Here is a 21,669-nt window from a genome sequence, read left to right on the forward strand (position 1 = left end):
TTGAATTTACACCAAGTCATTCTACAGTCACTGTTTTATACAGTCACCATCTGAAGCCAAGAGAGAGAAACAGCAAGAACTGTTGGTTAGAAGGCACAATAAACAAGGAATAATATTATCTTGATTGGAGCCAAAAGGGCGTTAATTCCTAGACATGACGTCCTTTTGGCTTGGTATCATGAAAGGAACGGAAACAATAATGGGAGGAGCAGCAAAACAGGCCCGGGTCTGTCTATTGCGTTCTCAGGAAGTTGTTCGAAAACCGCAGCGGTAATCTTTTGTGCTCTCAATTTTCAGATCACGCATCAACGGTTCTACCTACCGAGATCAAGAATATAAATGAGACCCATTTGCATGGTGGAAAACAAACCAATGGGGAAAACCACTAGGTGCTTCTTTTTTTAATTAGATAAGATTTGTAAAACACACTTATTCAGAATACCAAGTAAAATACATGTGGTTCATGGTTTTGTTTTGTTTTTTGAGAAGTTGCAAGGACATGTTGCTGATGCATGAAGGAGAAACAAATTCAAACGTGTCAAAGGCAATTATGAGCACAAAAATTAATAATCAAAAATAATCAAAAGAAGGAGGAGGAAAAGGAGAAGGGGTGAAAGAGGAGAAAGGAGGAGACAGAGAAGGGTACAATTAAAGATTACAGTAAAATAAAACCTTTTTTTTTTCAAAATTCAAACTCTCCATTTACATTATCAATCATAAAAATTCTACATGGACAATGGATCATGCTTCTTTATGAAGATAGAATGAACATTTCACTTATCACAAAACACACATTTCTATACAGATCTATGTCTTTTTTAAAGCAAATTTGTGCTAAAGTATTTATGCCCATGCCATGTTGACGTGGAAGGAGAGGTCATAAGGGGGTGCACCCTTTTTATAAAGAGAAAAAAAAGAGTTGGAATTTTGCAAACTTTCCATCTCAATCAAAACCGTATCACAGTAGTCTGTGCATTATTTAAAAGCATTTAAAATTTGATTTTGCGTTTTACAAGCTTCCCTAGAAACGTTTTTTTTAAAGAGAAATCATGATCAATTAATGCAAGGAGCTGATGATCAGTGTTTACAGGTAAATGGAAATCAAATAGGACACAATCATGTATTGAACTAAATGCACGTCAATAGCCTCCTGAAAATGGGAAGCATAAACGCACCTTAAATCATAATCATCCCTGCTGATCTGAGATAAGAGAAGAGAATTAGTCTCCCTTTGGCCATACAACTGCCAAAGTGAATAATACATCTCATTTATCATCTCGTGATATTTCTAACCACAAATGTTAACTACGGTACGCAGTTGATTTTCAAAATATACTATAAAGAGGCCACAATGCACTGTTTATTCTAGTTTTGTCGCTGAAAATTAACTTATCAATCCCTCAAACTAGTTGCAGCTCAGAAAGATTATCCTACCTTCATTTACCCTTTTTTTCTTGTTTAATTTATAACTTCAATCAAATACTGTGAACCAAGTATTATTTGAAACTACACATACTTTTTGTGAAGACAATCTGTATCACACTCGATAGTAAGATGCAGCGCTTGTCAAGCTAAAGATTATGAATGTAGAGGTGTTGTGGCTCAGTGGATAAGTCTCCGGACTCTGAACCGCAAGGTCCGGTGTTCAAATCCCACCACAGCACTAGCGTCCTTTATTAAGGCGTTTATCTACATCTGCCACTCTCGACCCAGGTGTAGTAAATGGGTGCCCAGTAGGAAAGAATTCCTTGAATGCTCAATGCACCCTTATCAGGGTAGCCATGCTAAAGCCGGGGTAATAGTATGCAGCGTTTAGAAACATTTGTATTAAGCACCATATAAATGTCGCATATTATTAGTACTATTACATGTACGTTCCTACACAACAACAAAGGAAAATAGAAAAAAGAGAAAATTTTCTGCCTGGATTACCCCCCTTAAAGTCATGGATAGAGGACGGGTAATGTAAAAATGCATTCTATTCTAGTAAGAATGGCAAAGATCAATGAAGATTTTTTGCACTGGTTTATTTGTACTAAATTTGCATATATCATACCTTGCCAAAATTTCACCATTGTACATTGTTATTGAAATGCAGGAAAACAACAAACTGCCCTGTATCACAAGCTTACAGGGGAAGTTTACCCTGACAAAAAGTAGATTGTATAAGGTTTGAGGAAATATATCAAAGATTAAAAGAGCTATTAGAATTTTAATTTGACTTGTGACATCATAATGCGAGCAGCGTTCCTATTTACATTGGAGTAAAAAAAAAAAAATTAAATGTCATTTCATGAAAATATTGAAAATGGTTTTTATCACACCTTCAGTATATCAACAGATATTAATTTCACACCTGCTTATGACAGAAAAAATATTAATCATTAGAAACTTTAATTTGAGCATTTTATATTAACTTACTGCTTGTACATGACATCACAAATCATAATTAAAAAATTACTTACTTTCCCAACCTCTGATGGATTTTCCTAAACCTACTTTTACAACAAACTTTTCATTGGGGAGAACTTTCCCCTCAATATAGCATTGACAGGTCCTATATGGTCATTTTTTTTGTAATCGATTATATGATCGATTGCTAAGTTTTGTGTTACTGGTCCTAGAATAGTGAAAATGACAACCTTAGAATAATCACTAAAATATCTGTACACCAAAATGTTACCTGAATACAATACCATGTAATCTAGACAGCCAAATGATCACAATACATGTATCCCTGTGATATATTCTAGTCTCGACATTCTAGTCTCAAGGAAAAGAGAAAAAAAATTGTGGGGTAGAACAACAAAATGTCTCAATATATACGGAATTATTAGGAAATCTTTCATGGAAATCACTGAGTATATATGTAGAGAAGTACGGTGTACATGTAGTTGCGGAGTGTATTCTGACTGTAAGGGATTACTGACTGTCAATCATTATGCCAAAGAGAGACCCATTTAGTGTGCAGCAGTGCAAGTAATGTAACAATTTGACTGCCCCACAGTGAGATTTACTGTACTCAACACTCCTGCACAACTGATGTGTGTAACACAAATGATAGTGCATGGCCCTGGGTTCTAAAGGCTTATTCTGAAAGGTAACAATAGAATCACACCGATTGTTTGAGGGTATTATAAAGGTTCTCTTTTCAGGCAACTTATGAGGTGCATGGAAAGGGCAATGGTGTCTAGGACTGCGTGCCATTGCCTATTTGAGGATCAGAAAGGATCTCTCAATTTTGGTGCCACTATTTCTCGGGCAAGATTTTCTGAAGTCTATACAAGAAATCCTGATGATGCATTGTCAACATGACTGGTTTTTGACAAGGGCAATGTGATTGTTAATTCGGGAATGGGCACTCTTTTAAACTCAATAATATTGAATTTCCTGGTTTAATTATTAGGAAATGCTGATTTAGATCCTCAATATCCAACTAAATTACTATGATTGGACATAATCTTTAAATTGACAAATCAAAACTTAACCCCATTTGAACTGATCTTCTCTATGTAATGAACAAGCTGATACATGGACATCACACGATTTTGTTGCCCCAACCCCATGGAATATTGGAATGACCTATAAAATTCTACAGAAAAATTTATAACACACTCATAAACAATACCGTACTCCCTTTCTCTAAATCTCTTTCTGCTCATTCCTCCACTTCAAATTCTCTTTCCTTTAAAGGAGAATGAACCTTTGGAACAAGATAGCTTGTGTGAAAACAGAAAAATCAAAGAAACAGATCAACAAAAGTTTGAGAAAAATCGGACAAATAATGAGAAAGTTATGAGCATTTGAATATTGCAATCACTAATGCTATAGAGATCCTCCTATTGGCAATGCGACAAGGATGTGTGATGTCACTGATGAACAACTTTCCCTTTGGTGGACTATAAAATACCCTAAAAAATGTCTCTTTTTGCTTTTTCTTATGATGATACAAACTCTTTATCCATGATGTATTCTTAAAAGATATGTATTACATGCCCTCATGTAGAAAGAACACATGATCTATGGATAGATGTGATAAAAGAGGCGATTCAAGTGAAATATATACTAAAGCAATGGGGAGAGTTGTTCACAAGTGACATCACACATCTTTGTCGCATTGCCAATTTGCTATCTCCATAGCATTAGTGATCGCAATATTCAAATGCTCATAACTTTCTCATTATTTGTCCGATTTTTCTCAAACTTTCTTTATTCTTATTCTTTGATTTTTCTGTTTCTACACAAGCCTATTTGTTCCAAAGGTTTCATTCCCCTTTAATCTTTCTTTTAATCCTCATTCTCTCCCAAGCTACACTCTTAATATCAAGGATTTAACTAAAATCTAGATTGGCTGTGGATAGTGACCAGCCGAATGTTGGATTTTGAATCTTTAAGATTAACTTTCAAATCTCAAAAGATTTAAATTCAAATCTTTTAGATTTATATTTAAATCTACAAGGTTAAAAAATCTAATATTCGGCTGGTCACTATTCACAGCCAATCTAGATTTATTTCAAATCATTGATCTCCAGAGTGTAGCCCACAAATTCACTCTTTACTACTCTTTTCTATCACCAACCGATCCTCAATAACCATTTACAATACTATTACTAATTACAATTTTTATCTATCGAGCTTAATATTGAAACAACCTCAATAGGCGGTTTCAAACCGCCTCGATCACAAGAATCCCCGTTAAATTACGAGAACTTTTTAAGGCTAAAAAATACCCGTTAATTATTCCTGCATTCACACCGCCCCGAAACACATCCTTCGGGATAAGTTCCCGAAGTTACGAGCATGCGCATTATGGTCTGATAAGCAGGCAAGGCGCGAAATTCAAAATCACTAGCCCAGCAGCCACCCACGCCGCCGCGCCCAACGACACGCTGGGCTAAAACTTCCCGTAATTTGCTTTCACATCGCCAAAATACCTGCGACCTTGGACAAATCCCCACGAAAGTTCTCGTAATTTCGCCAAGTACCTACTATTTAGCGGGTATTTTCTTTCGGGGATATTACGCGTAGTTTGCTTTCACATTACCAAAATACCTGGTATTTTCTGATCGGGGTAAATTTCCCGATCAGAGAATACCTGGAACTGGCGAACTTCGAGGCGGTCTGAAACCACCTATTGAGAATTCACAGATTTTACCCCGGTCATCTTCTATGCAAGGTATGCATTTGTAAACAAACTTATAAGCTTTCTTTATATACATGTACATCCCACCAGGCAAGCAAGCAATATAAAAAAATACCATACATTTTTTCAATGCAAGATTCCTACCCAATACTATATACTTTGCGCATATATGGACCTTTTACATCTTCTCATCTCCATATAGGCAAGTTAGGCTTTTAGAAGAATCAAATTTTAAAAGAGACATTATTTATCTGGTGGAAAGAGTGGAAAAGGGCCAGGAAAAAATTCATTTCTATTGGATTGTTTACATATACATGTAGTATGCCTTTTGATGCCCTTCCATATTTTAGCTTGTACCTGTGCATTATACTTCAGAGCACAGAAACTTAAATCACAATTACAAAATAAATTATTTTTCTTAATCAGACAGTACAAAATTTAACAGTAACAAGCAGGTGATTGATGTTGTTTTTCCTATTTTGATAAATAGCATCAAAGGAGTCATTTTTAATTCATAATAGAAGATGTGATATTTACATTTTTTTTATACACATGGTCATCATAATTTACACATTTCTATTTATAATCTGAGGTTTTCAAGTCAAAAATATATAAACAAGGTAAGAGATAAAAAAGGTAAATCTTGGTTAAAAACCGTTGGGTTCACATGATCATAATGAATAAAACAATTAAGAATTAGTGAATTTGAAGGGAAAGCCTACCCTCAAGTTACTGTATGTACAGTAAAAACAGAACAATAAGAGAATATCAATTAGGGTTCAATGAAAAACCAACATAGGTGATAAAGAATTTATCATAAATTGTTCTCTGTTTTATTTAAGAGACATCACTTTGCAAGTTGCAATGTAGCCCTACATGACACTCCACTTTTCAATTAAATTCTGAAAAATGAATTCCGTATCCTATGGTGTCTAAACTTCAAATTAATGGTGACATGTTCAAACATCTGGAAAAGGAGTTTCAAGTAGCAAAATCTGCTTAAAAACCCCAAACAATCAAAAGGGAAGAAGATCGAACAGATTTTACATTTGCCTTTGATATCATATTGCTTCATGGATATTTCTTTATTTTCTCAATTATAATTTTAATTGATCTATTTTGCACCCAAAATCATGCTTTCAATGAGTATCCATAATTAGTATCCTTATCATAGAAAGTTGGGGACTACACAAGTACACATGTAAAGTGCATTTTTCATCAGAAACTCAAGATCCTTTTGTACCCCTACAGGTATGTCATCATTTTTTTTAACTGTCATATACATGTATCATATTTTCTGTGCAAATATTCATTGATTCATTCATATTATTAATACTTTTTTAGAAGAAAATACTGGGATTCATAATTTCAAAAGGGGATACATGTTGCAGCTCGCAAGTGATATTTCAATGTACAAATATGAAAAAATAAATCTTGTACCTTTTGATGGGTTTTCATCAAACTTTACATTGTTATATTTCTGAGGATTTTTTAAAATTCTGTTTTTATCAAACTAACTTGATGAGTGACGTCAGACATGGTGGACTTTCCCTTGAACCATGGAGCTATTATAGCTCCATGCTTGAACTGTCAGAAAGAACCAAAATATCGACCAATATATGTACACAATACCAGAGTGGAAGAATTACAATCACGTTCAATAGTGTCATGCATATAATATCAATTGATTGAAAATATCTTCACCTGTACATGTAAGGTACATGTTAACAAAAGATACATGTACATTTTTAGCACCAAATTGTAAGAAAGAATATTGAATTTCAATTAAAAACAAACACTACAACTTAATTTAGTGTCAAAGTCATACAAGATTGTGATGTTACTAGCAGCATCGCAAAGAGAACAAAGTAAATTTGAAATGTAAGTCAGTGAGTCACATGTGAATTAATTATACATGTAATACATTTCTTGACCACATCATATTAAAAGCAAACATTAATAGATCAGATGTTTCACTTCACATGAAGTGATTGGCAACAATCGCCAATTTTTGTTCAGTTCAACAAATATTTACTGTAGTGCCAACATGTAGTTCTAAGCCAAAAATACAATTTGTCAAATAGGTCTTTATATATATTATTTTGATTTTTTCAATGGTTATACATGTACATGATAGATGATGAACTTTCCACAATTTAACCAAGGCCTGCAAACACATTCTATTAAAAACAATTAAATTTTACCTTTAACAGTAATTCATTAGATTCAGACTTGAGAGTGAAAAAGCTTAGAACAGAAAAATGCCCCTACCCCCTAGTATCCTACTAATAAAAGACCTGATACAACCCAGGCATCCTACATATAGGTAGATTTAAATTCTAAATACTGGTATACATGTTATGTGTAATACAATGAAACATTATAAATATGGCACCTAACTACATGGAAGTTGAAATTAAACTTATTTTATTAATGTTTCATATATTCATGATTAACATTTTTGCTTTCAAGTAAAACTTAGAAGAGTGTAACTCCTCAGTTTTGTGTAATACCTCGGTCAAATTTGATCTACGGTGGCCGTACGGCTAGTAAAAAAAAAACTGTTTTATTCATTCATTTATTCAAACCACCTATATGTAACTGATACAAAAAAAAGTTAAAACGGCTGTTTTCGACTCACCGTACGGCCGCCGTAGAGCAAATGTGACCGAGGTATAAATGTACTTTACACGTACCTTCGCACTGAATTCAATCATACACGATGTACATGTATTTTATAGCATCTCAAAGATTATATTGTACCCTGTATGGAAAAAAATCTTTTATATTTAATTGAATTAAAAGCTAATGAAAGGAGCATTTTCTGACCCTGGCTTGCTTCCAAAATATTTTCCACAATTCAATAGAGCTACGTGCCTACTGCCCAAAGTACACACACTGGAGCACCTCGATGATAAGCCCCAAAGAACGATTCTTTGTCCGCTACAAGAATACAATTGAGCTAATGCATCTCTATCGTTTCTGCACACCTCTCACTAGATCATACAACTTTACAATTTACTTCTTTGCCTGACTTTAACAGTGTTTCATAGTCTCTCTAAATCAGTGTATCGCACATTTTCCACAATACCATGTAGAGTCAGTAATCTCAACAGACCACGGACTATAAAACCTTAAAAAAAGGGTAGAAGAGGTACCAAATTTATAACTTAGTGGTTATCCAACTACATTTAAGTTTTCTTGCTTATTTTCTGAAAGGGAAGTGTATTAAATAAAGAAAATAGTTTGTTCTTTCCAAATGAAACCAAGTAATTTTTATCTTTTAGCCAGCCTATAATTCGGTAATGCAGTTGAATAGGGATGATTTTTTTATGATTAATTGCAATACACAAAGATCCCGATTCCTGACAAATGAAATAAGTACATGTACAAATATAGGCCTACATCTTTTATGTAGATTTCAAAGGAAAGGTTTTTCATGAATCTAACATACATGTACTTTTCACACTGGCTCATGCATAAGTGCACCATCCATCAATGAAAAATACAAATCGTACTCCAACTTCTCTTTTCAAAAGTTCTGTTCACAGAAAATGTGCATTTTAACACAGCAGCCCCTTCCCTAAGTCTGTTGCAAAACATTGGGGGCCATTGAAAGGTGGGCAAATAATGGCATGTTGACATTCTCAGTTTTGTAAAAGCTGCCATTAAGAAGATTGTAACACAGGGCATATCCAAGTTTGCCATGTAAGTAGTAAAATGGTGACAAGCTTTCAAGCTCCCTTTGTTCATTTGGAGGTAAGTCAGCTTTCAAAACTAGCAGTCTTACTTCCTTCTTAGGCAAGGATTGTACAAACTCTAATTGTCTGAAGTAAAGTTTTTTTTTAATCAGACACAATATCTTGTTAATATCATCAATGATTTCTTAATCTAGATCAGCCTACAGGCTGCATCATGGATTTTGCTCTTTCCATTATTTCTCAAATATGTGGTTTCCTTTCATTATGTATCTCAAAACTTAAAAAAATTCAGCTACCGATTACAACTGTGCTATGCCATACCCATAATTTTCTATGGGGAGGGGGTGTACCAATTGTGTAAAATAAAATGATGGCCACATTGAAATACAATAGTCAGTGGACAATCTCTCTCAAGACATTTTTATTTTAATCCCTGCAAATACTTTTGCAATTGTGTGATTCATTTAAAACCGGTGTTGAACAGCTATCCCCAAGTGCTACTAATGCTATGCATGCATCTTAACAGGACAATACCTGGGACACCTGAAATTCCATTTGGCCACCCAAACCTCCTAGTCAAGTGGCCAGGCTGGCCACCTAGAAAAAAAAGGTAAAAGCAAGCCCTGTAATAACTTTGCCATTAACTTTAGGAAAACAGTCACTTGTTCAGAGACTTTATAGACCTACAGGGGGAACAGAACTCCATTGGATAAAAGTTACCAACTTTGCTATCAAATGTTTACTAGTAGGCCTACTACATGTACATGTACCTGACCAAAGGTGCAACAACTAAATCAAACCAATGATTCAATAAGCCCCGCCCCAACTCCCTCAAGACAGGTTCAATGGCAGTTTATATAGTTACCAATGAATGACACATTATTTGCTTTTTTCTGAGTGAGCAACAAGCCCCGCTTTACAGGGACAGGCCTACATGTACAAACTCACTAACACAAGAAATGCAAGTCTTATCAATCAACAAGTTTCATAACGTGAAAGAAATCACTACAGTTGCCCATATATTCATGAGGGAGTATCACAGAAATCCAGAGCATATTTCTTGAAAAGTAATGGAATTTTGAATGCTTTACATATGAAGATGTTTTAACTTTAGAAGAAAAGGGGGCAGGAAAAGCTGAATGAGAACTAAACCACATCGCATTGAACACCCACTACTTGTAAAAATCAAACTCTCCTGCACTCAATGTCATTATTTTCTTACAAATTGGTAATTGTAACTAAGGTGTCTCATCTGTTTATCTACAGATATAAAGGACAAGTCCACCCCCCTCCCCCCAAAAAAAAGATTATTTGAATAAAAAGAGAAAAATCCAACAAGTACAACACTGAAAATGTCGTCAAAATCGGATATAAAATAAGAAAATACGACATTTCAAAGTTTCGCTTAATTAATTTCACAAAATAGTTATATGCATATGCTGGTCAGTATTCAAATGAGGAGACTGATGATGTCATCTACTCACTATTTCTTTTGTATACTACATGTAGGCCTACATGAAATATGAAATATTCAAATTTTCTCATCATTGTCAAGTGAAACAATGATTAATTCCTCCCTGAACATGAGAAATTAGCATTATTGGATATAATATGGTTCTTTCAAGTTGGTCCTTATTGTCAAATTTGTAAAAAATGAAATATTGTATAATTCAATAATGTAAAAAGGAATAGTGAGTGAGAGACACCATCGACTGTCTCATTTGCAAAGTCACTGAATTGTGCATATCACTGTTTTGTGAAAAACTAAGCGAAACTTTAAAATGTAATTTAACTTTCTTATTTTCAATCAGACTTTGATTAAATTCTCAGCATTATGCTAGTTTGATTTTTCTCTATTTAGTCAAATCATGGAGCTATAAAACACAGAGCTCTATGGTCAAATAAACATTTTTCTGGGGTGGATGTGACCTTGGAATACAATCTATCCCGTTTTCCATCACATATTTGTGAATTATGATCAGTCTGATTAAAAAATAAATAGGCATGCACCTAACAAATAAAAAAAATTGGGAAACTTTGCACAAGACATGTTACATTGTCAATCATGTGTAAACTCTTCAGACAGGGATACGATAATTGATGTCATGTCTGTTTAATTACAATTTAGAAATAATTAAAGCAATCTGGCCTACCGAATCAATAACACAAGTTTCAACTGTGATTGTGGATGCTTCTCTACATGTATTAATTCATTGGTCAAGATGACTAGATTGATCCAGATTTAAATAATTTACAAATATTTTTCTTAATTTGTATGGGAGTTGGTGTGATGAAGTTCAAAACTTTATTTGTTTTCAACTGACCTTAAAAATTAATTTCAAGTGTTTGGATACATGTATGTTTGTCTTTTAAATGTATTGAACGTCAATACAATGCTGAATTCCTGTCCAGAAATTATCAATTATAATGATGCATCACAATCCATTATAATATGGTTATTCCAGGGAATAATTTTTCTGTTTATATCGCATCGCAATTCGTTTCACATTTTTGAAAGACTGCTGTGCATAAAGTCTTTTGGATAGCATATTTTTTTACATGTAGGACTTTACATTAATAGTTGAGAGCTTTTCTCTTATGACCAAAAATGCTATTCAAATTTGTAAAGCAAAATCATTCCCTGTATTCAGTACTGGTACTACAGTTGTAAATCAAAGAATGGGATCACTAAAATGGTCTATTTTTTAACCCCCCCCCCCCACCAAAAAAATGTACAACCACCTTTAAAAACATGTTGGTTTGCTACAATGAAAAAAATGAACTTAGAACTGAATCTTGCAAAGCTGTTTGATTCAACATTTGTGAAAAAAAACACTAAATTTTGAGCATTCAGCTACATGTAGGTTGGTACCTGACCATGTAAATCACGGATAAACTCAGCTGACCTACAAAGTTTTCTTTAGAGCCATTTTGAGGTTTATAAAGGTAGCATGACGCTTTTGTTCATGTTGAGTTGGGAAAGGTTTAAAAATGATTGGTCATAGGAAAGGAATGCCTGCTTAGTGAGAAAAACCATTTTTTTTTCATTTCAATTATGTTCATATACTAGTAATACTTTCTTTCTGTTTTTCTTTTTCCTTCATCCTGTTAGTGGGGTTTAAAGAATTTGAACTGTATTTGATCCCTATAAATATTTTAGAAAAAAAATTAGAACAGAATCATTCAAGCTCACACTTAGAAATTGAACAACTGGTTGAAATTTAGAGAACAAATTTTTATGGTTTTAAAACTCAATTCTAAGTAAATGTATGCATGAACTCAATGATCCATTTATTTCTATTCTCCACGGCCCTGTTGCAGAAAGAGCTGCAAAACAATCTCAACTAAGAAATTAATAGCAAGTTAAAACACATGCTTATGAATATGATTGGATAAAATCAACTTGCTACGTAATAACGAGTGTTCTAACAGATCTTTGTTGAATGCAGGGGTAATAAGTTTACACTATTTTCATCATTTTTCAAATGCAGAATCTTGCTTTTTTTACATGCTACAGTAATCTTAAATCTCAATGAAAATAATCAATTTACCAATCTACATCTGGTATCAAAAGAATCCTGAATTAAAGCCATCTCATGGAATTCAAATTCTTGAATGCTTTGTCTAACTTTGCCTAAGCCTCTTCATGTCACCTCCAATTGCTTTATACATTATGTTGACTCAGATTCTACATGTATATGTTATTCTAAAATGTTTTCAATTCTTCTGAAAACTATGCTGTTTACATAGTCATAAAAACACTTTGTTACAACAAGTAGGCCTAATGAAATCAACAAACTGATCATTACATTACTGATTATTGGTACATCAAACAATATTTCTAATGTAATAGACAGATTTGATCAACAAAATAGTACTGAAAAAAGTGCTGGTGAACGTATGATTAGTCCAAGTACAATCCAAGAATTCCAGTATGTTTTTTCGAGATATTCTGAAGTATTAAAAACTGATGTAACATTCATATCCTCATAATATACTTGGAAGAAAGAACAAACAAATGGCTGCACACATAGATGATTTTGAATAGAGAAAAGCGTGATGAAGCAAAGTCAGTTTAGTTGAACTTTGAAAGTTGCATGCAAAGTAACTTGAACAAACATAACAATCCAACTTTGGTGAAGAACTTCAATGGAATGTTAGAGCATGAGGTGGCAAAACAGAAGCTCAGCGAGAAACAAAACAATCATGACTGCATAGCCAAAAGCAAAGGTTTAGAGGAAGTATTTGTCTGACCTTTTGGGCACAGATCTTCCCATAATCCTCCTCCTCCTCCTCCTTGGTCTTTGGGTTGATCCTCTGAAAGATACCAGGATGTTTCCTCACTTGACAACAAATTATCCATCTCGAGATCACTTGGCAAAGCATTTTCAACTTTGCTGATTTTCTCATTGTTCTTCGCTCCTTGCGATTGTTGTTGCGATTCTCCAAGATTAAACTGTTTTCGTTGAATTTTTATTTGTGCTTGCAGGATTTCAAGGGGATGCGCCTCCTCGACATCCTTTTGTTTCACATTACCATTCACAGAGTGGGTAGACGTTGATATGAACTGACAATTCGCTTCTCCAGTGGAAGATCCAATATTGTTAGACTGCGGTGGATACATGTTGTGTTTGTGATCCGCACCTATAGGATGATTGTTGTTGAGATGATGGGGACCAAGGGGCGACTGATTATGCATGATAGGGGAAGAACCGTGTGGAACACAATTTCCAGATTCTGGCATTTCCTGATTAGTAGTACTTGACATCGTTGTGTCGGGAGAAAAAACGCTATCCAATAAATCTTGCGAAACATGTTCCATCTGATTTCCATCTGCGATTGACATTGCCATACTTATTGAGTCTGAACATGACATTTTTACATCCATCCCCCAAGAGTTGGGAGCAGAATTTGGCGTTTGGGTTGCAGAACGATATCCCATGTCATCAGCTTGATGGGATCCACTCTCACTGAGTGGTGTGAACACAACATTATCAACAGAAAGTGGTCCTTCCATGGATTCCACACTGGGCGGATTCTGAGTTGATCTCTTGCGGTACTTTCGCTTTGGTTTCACAGGAGGTATGCTGCAGGAAATAAGCTGTTCAGTGGAGAATTCTTCGGACTTTCTCCTCCTACGTCCCTTCCGTGGTTTCTCGTCTATCCTTCTCCCAGCCATCTGAATAGGTAGGTTCTGCTCTAAAAAATCATGGTATTTCCCTTGAAAGTCCGGCATCGCCATTGGGTTGGCACCATTGAAATTGTTTGGAAATGCAGCATAAGAGTCCATTGGCATACAATTAGGAGGAGCGGTCATCATACAGCTATTCGGTGCAACAAATTGATCTCCCATGCTATTAACAGAAGGGGGACCACTTCCAAAACCAGAAAGAGCATCAGATTTTGTCCCAAACCCCGATGATCCATCAAACTTGGTGTTCTTTCCGAGCGGACTCTGAACTTTCTGCCCACTGTTCTGTTTGGGCATCGAACTATCCATATCAGCAATGATATTACGGCAGGCAGCTGAAAGAGCAGCAATACAGTTCTGAGATCCATAATTATCACTTGAAGAGTGACTCAAATACTCAGCATGTTGAGAGTTTGCAACCTTCATCAGATCATCCTGCTTACTTGTGTCTTTGATAGATTGAGTAATTCGCTGTAGATGCTGCACTGAATTCTCATTGCTTTCACTAGCTTTCCCTTGGTTTGTATCACTTTCTGAATTTTTGTCACTTGCATGGCCTTTACTCTGGTTCTGAGCAGGCTTGCCCACATTTGAAGTACTATTTGGGGTATGAGGTGCTGAGGATGATGATGAAGCAATCTGATCTGGCTGGTTCTGATTCGCTACAGCTCCACTCCCTGACTGGAAAGAACCCGAAACTGATGTACCAGGGGACTGCAAATGAGAGTTTGCATGAGAGAGGTTTAAGTTAGAATTTGCAACACAAGAAGGTTTTTCAGAAATCGATGATGCAACACAGGTTCCACCATCTAGTAATTCGTCAATACTGGTAGATTGAAAAGTATTAGACCCTGAACATGAAGACTTAGTGGGCTCACCAGTACCAGAAACTGGTGTAGCAACAGCAGGGTCAGCAATGAAATCATCTGATGTAGGATTGCGTGATAGTCTAGCAAGCTTCTCTAATTCAGCACTGAAAATGCGATCTTGGTTCAATTGCTGAATCATAGCTTCGGTTTCAGCAGCAGAGATATTACTTGGGAATTCCGCAGAGGAGGAATCTACTTTGTCTGTACAACCAGTAGAAGGATAAGGAGCAGAGCCAGTATTTGGGGTAGTGCTCTGTCCGTACATCCCACTTGGAGCAGACAGACTTTCCAGTCCTGCATTCGATGGCACTGATCCTGAGAAATTCCGCTGGTTCTGCACTTGCTGTTGTTGCTGGTTCGACATTCCCATGTTATTGGGGTAGTTCATGGGTTGTTGCATTTGCATATTGCTGTTCTGCGGAAGTCCATTAAAAGGCACATTTGTTGACACATTGGGTTGATTCTGGGAATATTGGGCATACCCGCTCTGTGATCCACTATTAGCCTGCCATACACCTTGCATCCCCATCGTATTTGAAGCACTGCCTGCGGTATTCCTCACTGTTCCTACATTGTTTTGCATATTTCCTGGTCTAGTACTAGTCCTCGAATAGCCTGAACTTGAGTTAGGCATTGGTCCATAATGTCTTAGTTTCTGAAGAGACCCTGGCACCTGGTTTCCACCTGTCATGGAGTTGTACATTCCACCTCTGGACATCGATGAGCGCTGATTTGGCACCCTCATCCTTGCACCAACGGAAGAGCCATACATTGCCTGATTATTCCCATATGCCTGGCCCATCATAGCACCAGGATTCACACACTGATTCCCTCGAATTCCCAAATCCGATGACATCGATCCATCAGCGGTCATGTTCATATCAGAAGAATGCATCCCAGGTGTATTATTGGCTGCATACAATTGGGAGTTTGTGTTTTGTCTTTGAGATGATGGAAACTGGTTTTGATGGTACTGGTTTGAATTGGCTTTATGAGAAAGATGCATATTCACTGGATGAGGATTGGGATATGGAGCCTGTCCCATTCGCGTTTGACTTGTCCTGTCCCACATCTCACTTGATTTCATCATTGCATTTGTCCGATTATAAGCGGCAGGCTGGTTGTGGTGAGAAGCATAAGGTCCAAATCCTTCTCCATATTGTTGACTTTGATTAGACATGTTGGGTTGAGGATAGGAAGATTGAGACATACTAGCGTTTCTATTTGAATATGCGGAGTCTGTCGATGATCCAGAGTAGGAATGCGAGCGTTGCATGTTTGAGAAGGAACCGATGCCGACATTCGGGGGTACGGATGCCCGACGATTCGGGGTTGAGCCGCTCATCGTTCCATACCCAGATTGCATGCCTGTATTTGAATGGCGATTGTAAGCACTGGCATCCATATTCGGAGCTGGAAAATTGCGATTATCTCCTCCAAGCATGTTCGAGTTCATCCGCTGAGATGGGTTGTGCGATTGTTTCTGATAAGAATTGTGGGGATCGGAATAATTTCCCCCGAATTCAGATGACTCGTTGATGGAGGGTATGTGCGGGTATGCCATTGCTCCGTAACTGTGCTCGCTAGACGGACGGGCCGCCGAGGCATTAGCGTTCGTTGGATAGGATGCTTGGCCTCTTACTCCTCCCCCACCAAACTGACTAGCCGTCCCTCGTCCGTACGAGTAACCCGACATCGCTTCGGCCAGCCAAGGCGGGGTTCCAGAAAAGCAGCAACTCGCTTATGGTCGAAAATATCGGCGCGGCCGAACCGCCAATCTCAAGCGAAAATGAATCATTTGAACGAGACGCTTCGATGATACATTGTTATCTGACTGCATAGATGATTATACCTGTTCGTGTTCTCAGTTAGTAATGTTCCGAGTGATGCCACTCAAAACTTAGGTTGTATAGACAAGGCATTATCTCTATCTCAATGCAATCAAAGTGCTATTAGCGGAGCTAAATCCCGATATCCACGGCAAGTCATTATCAGCTTGCCCGCCCGTGACAACTGGCCTTTGTAAAACTACGCGAGATATCAGCCTTTGAATGGTCGAGTCAACAACAGGGGAGAAAGATTGGCAGCTCAGTGTAGTGCAGCGGAACGCGAGCGAGGCTCAGCAAAAACCTTGAACTTTTTTGGTGGAGTCATGCAAACTTTTTCCCTCTTTACGTGCGGGCCTTCGTACTTGTAGCAATACATTTGGAAGGTGGTTCCGCAACTTCAAGTTTTACCCAAACACGATATATGTATATTTTTCAATCAGCAACATCACCACTAGTCCCTGGCGTAACGATTGGGGCGCTTGGGATTCCATGGACCAAAAAAAATTAACCTCCACCACCACCACAACAACAACAAAATGTTAGGAAAAACTGTGAAATATTATATCGTTTCCTGAATGTCAAAATGTATCACAAAATTAGATGGTCTATCAAAATGTTCAAAAATACTGCTCGTTCGCTTGCAGCATTTTATAACCCCCCCGACACCATGTCTGCCCCCCTCCAAAATATACTCTAATGACACTATTAAACAGCCGATTGTGAGTTTTTTGTCTGTTTCATAATTATGGGGACATTTCCCTATAGGCCTGTATCATGCAAAGTATTGAAGATATTTCTATTTCACTAAAAAAAATCCAACCACTTTATCCAAACCCCAACAAAACGATATGATAAAAATTCGACCCCCCCAAAAAAAAAATGATGAAGGCACAACTGCTTCCCAAAGCGTGACCATTTCCATCCTTGTTTGGGGGAGCCTTACCCCATAGGCCTACCTATCAATGGAAAAGAAGATTAAGCATTAGTTGAGGTGAGGTCTTAATGCCTAATTGCCCCTCTATTCAGACTTTGAATTGGAATGGGAGGGATTTCTTCACCCTCGAGGCCCAAATCAGCCCCGATTATTGTTGGTAACACAAAGGGACCCCCATCAGTCGTCATTGGCATAGAATGGCTTCATTCGACGGTATGCAAATTCAATTCGCTGCCCAATTCTCTCCATTGTATTGGAACGTTATAGAAAAATACATGCTCTTTCGGGCCATGCATTGGTATTTTCTAACTTTACAACGTCTCCTCAGACAATATTTCACTGAATTTCATATTAAACAGGATTGATTACACATGTCTATTTTTTTTTCATGGAACGGAAACAACTTTATTATGGCATTCGTTCATCAACATTGTATTATTTGAGTGCCGTTGATTCCAATATAAAGAATGGAGAATCTCCGAATCATTTCCTTATGTAATTTAGTCATTGATCATTGACATCATCACCATCATCATCATCATCATCATAATCATCGTCGTCGTCGTCATTGGTTTATTTATTTATTTTAGATATTCATAAAGGGTGGCACATCTTATGATGACATCACCAATTAGGTGGTCTTCCATGTGGCCCTGTTAACAAAACAACAAATAAAAATCAATCATCATCATCATCATCCTCATCATCATCATCATCACCACCACCACCATCATCCTCCTCATCACCACCATCATCATCATCATCATCACCACCACCACCACCACCATCATCCTCATCATCATCATCATCACCACCACCACCACCATCATCATCATCATCATCGCCATCACCATCATCAATAATCAGGCAAAAAACATCATCATCACCATCATCATCATCATTACATCACCACCGCCACCACCACCATCATCAATAATCAGGCAACAATCATCGCCTCATTTCTCCCAAGCACCATCATTTCCATTATTTTGCCTTTTCTTTTTTGTTTCTCTCTCTCTCTCCTCTCTACTTTACTTGTTATTTCCACTATCACCGCATCATCCATACGATTCTACGGTCTGCATCCCATATCTGCTCCTCTATCGAATCTCAAACATTTCCTGGCACTCATCGAATTCAGTTCTTTTTTTATCCATAAAATTCATAAAATCTTCCGTTTCGTGTTCGGGTGTGGGGGGGGGGGTTGTTAATGATATCTAAAAAAAAATGAAATTAAATACTGCGAAGAAAATGAAGCCCTGCACCATCAAAGTATTTTTTTTTAATATAGCACCTTGTTTTAGCCTGCACTCTAACAACAAGTTGTTTAAGCACAACTTGTTTAAAAAGTTGAAACAGTAGTTTAAAAATGTAAACAATAGTTGTCATAGTGACACTTTGAACAGTGTTTTTACAGTGATGGGTTTATATATCACTAGATATTGTCACTCGTATTTTGATTGATGTCTATAAAACCAGAGTGTATGTGATGGCGCTCTTCCGTTTTAATGACAATGGATATTATTGATTGTTGAAATCCGCTTTAAAATCCGATGAAACTGGGATAAAATGACCCGTAGTTATAAACTAGCATTTTCAAAGTTCTCTTGATATCAATTAGAAAAATCAATCCAAACGGCAAATTAAGGCATATAGGCGTAGGCCTATATACTTAAACTGAATGATGATCCTATAAGCACTGTTTGAAGACAAAGAAATTTATGAGATATCTACTATTTTTGAGCAAGCGCCATGAGCTCTTAGCTGAGGCGGATGCGGCGCTTTACAAGAACCCATCATCATCATCATCATCATCATTCGCAATGAGTATATATTATCCATTGTTATAGCAAAATACAAACGTGATACAGGGACTTGATGTCGGATGAAAATAATGAAACAAAATATTAATATCCATTCATAATTTTTCCATGTCTAAATGTTGGTTTGCAAGGTGTTTAAATCTAATTCATTGCTTAAAGGTATTGATTCAGCTGTTTTTCATATGTTTTTAGAAACCCGTGGAAAAACTAAAGATATGAAAAAAATTTTACTGCAACGCCAGGGACTATATATTTAAATCTTTAATCTTTATATTTGAATTAACAAAGATTAAATCTAAATCAAATATTCGGTTGGTTACTATTTACAGCCGATCTGGACTTGTAATCGTAGAGTGAACGTATTTTGTCACAGAACATTTTGTACGTGATAGCTTGTCAGACTAAAAATTGCTCATAAACGTCGAATTTTGTGTACAAAGTCAATTACTCACTACACATGGTACTTTTCATTCTACCACATAAACTAATGACTGATTTTAAAATATTTTACATGGCCTACACCACAAAAAGGTAAAAATATAAAGAAATGTATAAATTAATTAAATAAAATACACAATCGACTGATTTCTAAAACTTTTTTCTAAATAAAATTGTCAGGAATGCTTTACATATTTTTTACACTAAATGTTTAGGGGCTTTATTTTGTAAAATAGAGCAAATGGTATGATTTATGTATGAATTAGCAGAATTATTCTATGTATTGTTTGTTTTATTTCTGTTCTATATCTGCGTTCAAAATAATACATTATCAGAAATTGTTTGCAATCTATATTACATGAAATAGTATCTTTATTATTTCAGAAAAATATGCACATTGTTTTCGGTGCTCGAAAAATCGGCGGGCGAAATAACAGGGATGGGGTGAATTTGCCCCGGCCCCATGCACCCGGCCAGCGAGCTTCCCCCCCCCAAAAAAAAAAGCCCGGCCAGGTTAGGCTAAGATGCATATTTTTTAAAGTTGTATATTACACTCCACCTTGACCACGTGACTCTTGATAAGTTATGCATTTTGTTGTTTGAATATAATTCATTCTCCTTATTATTATAGGCCTATACGGAATAATTTAACTGATGATCAGTTTCGTAACGAATGCACAAGTGATTGATTGATACATTTTTTACATTAATTTTATTCATGATTGTCTTTGTAGGCCAATTGGTGAATTTCTAGCTATATGGAACAAAAGTAAAAAACAAAAAACAAACAATCAAACAAAATAGGCAGATTACAATTTTTCAGCACAAGAAAGTGAGAAAGTTTAATAACTGAAACGGTTTTAATCTTTGATTGATTCCCATTATGAATATTATATCATTTCCTAAGTACTTTTACGATTAACTTGAATACTTTACTAACTTTAACTTTGTTATTGTTTGAATATCATTCATTTCTCTTCAAATAATGTATCGTAATACATATTGGTCTATACCGAAGAATTTATCTGATGATCATGCAGTGTCGTTTTACGAATGCACAATTCATTTTTTTTTTATTAATTTCATTCATGATTGTCTTTGTATAAATTTCTAGCTATATGGAACTAAAGTAAAAACAAACAAACAAAATAGGCAGATTATAAACTTTTAACACAAGAAAGTGAGAAAGTTTGATTAACTGAAACGGTTTTAATCTTTGATCGATTCCCATTCATCAATATTTTATCATTTGCTAAGTACTTATACGATTAACTTTACAAGTACTGGACTTGAGGTTGAAGTCATTCAAGTGATATGACTATATAGATGGCGCTCTTTCACTTTAAGACACAGTGCTCACCGATCTGCGTGGATAGAATCTCCGTGATACCAAGTGTCATGAATGTGTGAATAGGGTTTTCAAGTTCCGATTTTGTTTCAATGCCTTGATTTGATTTGATTTACGTCATCGCGGAGGTCATTTTTTTTTTACAGCAACTACAACAATAATTACATAACATGGCACAAACAAGACGTATTGGTTAATGATTTGCATAGAAGATAATGTTTCTGAAATATGCTTTTTCACGATTCTGTATACGAAATTAATAATAAATTATAAACATTAGGTCTGAGATCTATATTTATATTTTGTACGAATCCACTGTCCTAAATACTCATACGCTATAATAATGAAGTGAACATATTCATTGGCCGATAAAATGGAAATCTTTACCTCGGT

General features: G+C 36.1%; 1 protein-coding gene across 1 annotated transcript; it reads right to left on the minus strand.

The window, feature by feature from the left end:
* Positions 1–13,048: 13,048 nt before the first annotated feature.
* On the minus strand, positions 13,049–16,600 carry LOC121406887 (uncharacterized protein F59B2.12-like). Its single transcript, XM_041597759.1, has one exon. The coding sequence runs from the start codon at positions 16,598–16,600 to the stop codon at positions 13,049–13,051; it is 3,552 nt and encodes a 1,183-aa protein (XP_041453693.1).
* Positions 16,601–21,669: the final 5,069 nt, after the last annotated feature.

Source organism: Lytechinus variegatus, chromosome 2, assembly GCF_018143015.1.
Source record: "Lytechinus variegatus isolate NC3 chromosome 2, Lvar_3.0, whole genome shotgun sequence".
Classification (NCBI taxonomy): domain Eukaryota; kingdom Metazoa; phylum Echinodermata; class Echinoidea; order Temnopleuroida; family Toxopneustidae; genus Lytechinus; species Lytechinus variegatus.